The following is a 2,116-nucleotide window of genomic DNA, read 5'->3' as shown; positions in this document are numbered from 1 at the left end:
TAGTACTTTTTTTTTGTCTAAAACAAAAAAATAATAATTGACATATAATATACTATGTAATATAAACTTCGCCCCTAGTTTTTTCAATCTCTATGTGCTTTACTCTCTTTTTTCCCCTTTGGGTTTGGTTCTATCCAGGGGTTTTTAATTTACATTTGTTCCTTAATTTAGATCATTAATACTTCTTTCTCTTTTTTATTTATTTATTTTCTCCTTTGTTTTGTTTTTTTAAAAAAATAAAAAAATTCTGCTTCTAGCTATCATATCATCTTTGTTCTTCTCTTTACTTGATTCCATGAACTTCTTGTGCATCTAATTCTCCTTTAAAAGAAAAAAAGGTCTTCCATATATTACTCTAATTCTATCTTCACAAGTAGAGATTTTAATAAAAAAAATCTCATATATGTTCAAGATAGGTTCAACTTTTTAGGGTACTCTTGTTCAAAATAAGCAAATAAGTAAGAATTTTGAGTTTGAGATAATTTTCTTGGTAAATTTTGTGATAAAATTTGCAATTCTGGCTAATTGGTGGGGTGGTCAGGTGGGCATGTCCGGGCTTGAGCCAAGATCTTGCCCACCTATGCTTCTGACGAAGCAGCTCTCCGCAAACGAGAGTGGAAGCAGTGGTGAAAATCAAGAAGATAATGATCACGAAAATGGCGATCATGAGCCTAAAGAAGGTGCGGTTGAGGTTGGCACTCGAAGACCTAGAGGTCGTCCACCAGGATCCAAGAACAAGCCCAAACCTCCTATTTTTGTGACTCGTGATAGCCCTAATGCCCTCCGTAGCCACGTTATGGAGGTGGCAGGAGGCACTGATGTGGCAGATAGTATTGCACAATTCGCAAGGAGGCGCCAACGTGGTGTTTGTGTACTTAGTGGGAATGGTTCGGTTGCAAATGTAACTCTAAGACAACCATCATCTCCCGGTGCCCTTGTTCTACAAGGAAGATTCGAAATTTTATCGTTGACCGGAGCATTTTTGCCCGGTCCAGCCCCTCCTGGCTCGACCGGGCTAACTGTCTACTTAGCCGGTTGCCAAGGACAAGTGGTTGGTGGTAGTGTTGTTGGGCCATTAATTGCTGCGGGGCCCGTGATGTTAATAGCAGCCACTTTTTCTAATGCAACCTATGAAAGATTGCCACTGGAAGAAGAGGAAGTAGCCGGAGGCGATCGCTCCGGCCAGTCTCAATTACCGGCCAGAAATTCGCCTCCGACCTTATGTTCAAATGATGGAAGGCCACAACAACAACATGAATTGCCTGATCCATCATCACTACCTATATATAATTTTACACCAAATTTATTACCAAATGGTGGACACTTGAATCATAATGCATATGCTTGGGCAAATCCTAGACCACCTTATTGAGATTAAAAAAAAAGGGTGATATTTGAAGAATAAAAGAAGGGTAGGATCAAGAGATCATATGTATTAAGGTAAATTTCTATCAATGTATGATTTTATACATAGAGTTTATAATGTTTGTGTTTTGTAGGAAAATGTTTTGGAAGAAGTATATATAGTTAGGATGGAGAAAATCTATATTACTTTTTCTAAGTAAATAAACATTTTCTCTTGTAGCTTGCATGATGGTTGAAATAAAATATGGTTTCCTTTTTCTCCAATAATTTAATCTTATCTTTTAGTTAGTGTAAAAAAAAGTGCGTGTTTACTAGAAGATCAATTATAAGAGGATGAGTCTTCTTTTTCTTGTTTGTGCTTCAATTTTTGAGACTACAAACAATGAATGTTCATGTTTTTTTTTTTTGTAATTAAATATTCAATATTCCCTCTTGCACTTTGATTTCTTTTATATTCATCATTATAGTTGTCCAAGCACTAAAGAAAGACCCATACATGTGCCTATACTCATAATTAATGGGTTTTTGTTAGTTTGCTTAATTAGTTAATGATGTGGATAAGTACTAAACTTTGTTTTGTTTTCTTTCTGATTTAGTGAAAATAAACTAGAACTAAAGATATTCATGGTGGTCTGTGAGCAAAATTTAGGAGTGTCAAGTTAAATCTAATGTATTTCAACTAATAATTTAATCTTTTTTATTGTTACTATTAATATATGCATTTGATCAATTGCTTCATCAGAATAATTAA

General features: G+C 35.0%; 1 protein-coding gene across 1 annotated transcript; it reads left to right on the top strand.

The window, feature by feature from the left end:
- The first annotated feature begins 297 nt into the window (after positions 1–297).
- LOC129881850 (AT-hook motif nuclear-localized protein 20-like) lies at positions 298–1,611 on the top strand. Its single transcript, XM_055955959.1, has one exon. The coding sequence runs from the start codon at positions 548–550 to the stop codon at positions 1,370–1,372; it is 825 nt and encodes a 274-aa protein (XP_055811934.1). The 5' UTR covers positions 298–547; the 3' UTR covers positions 1,373–1,611.
- The last annotated feature ends 505 nt before the right edge of the window (positions 1,612–2,116 follow it).

The sequence above is a fragment of the Solanum dulcamara genome, chromosome 3 (assembly GCF_947179165.1).
Source record: "Solanum dulcamara chromosome 3, daSolDulc1.2, whole genome shotgun sequence".
NCBI lineage: Eukaryota > Viridiplantae > Streptophyta > Magnoliopsida > Solanales > Solanaceae > Solanum > Solanum dulcamara.
The sequence above is the reverse complement of the archived record's forward strand: the minus strand, read 5'-3'. Positions and strand labels throughout refer to the sequence as shown.

Excerpts from the sequence above, each read along its gene's own strand:
- LOC129881850 (XM_055955959.1), top strand. The coding sequence starts at position 548 with ATGTCCGGGCTTGAGCCAAGATCTTGCCCACCTATGCTTCTGACGAAG.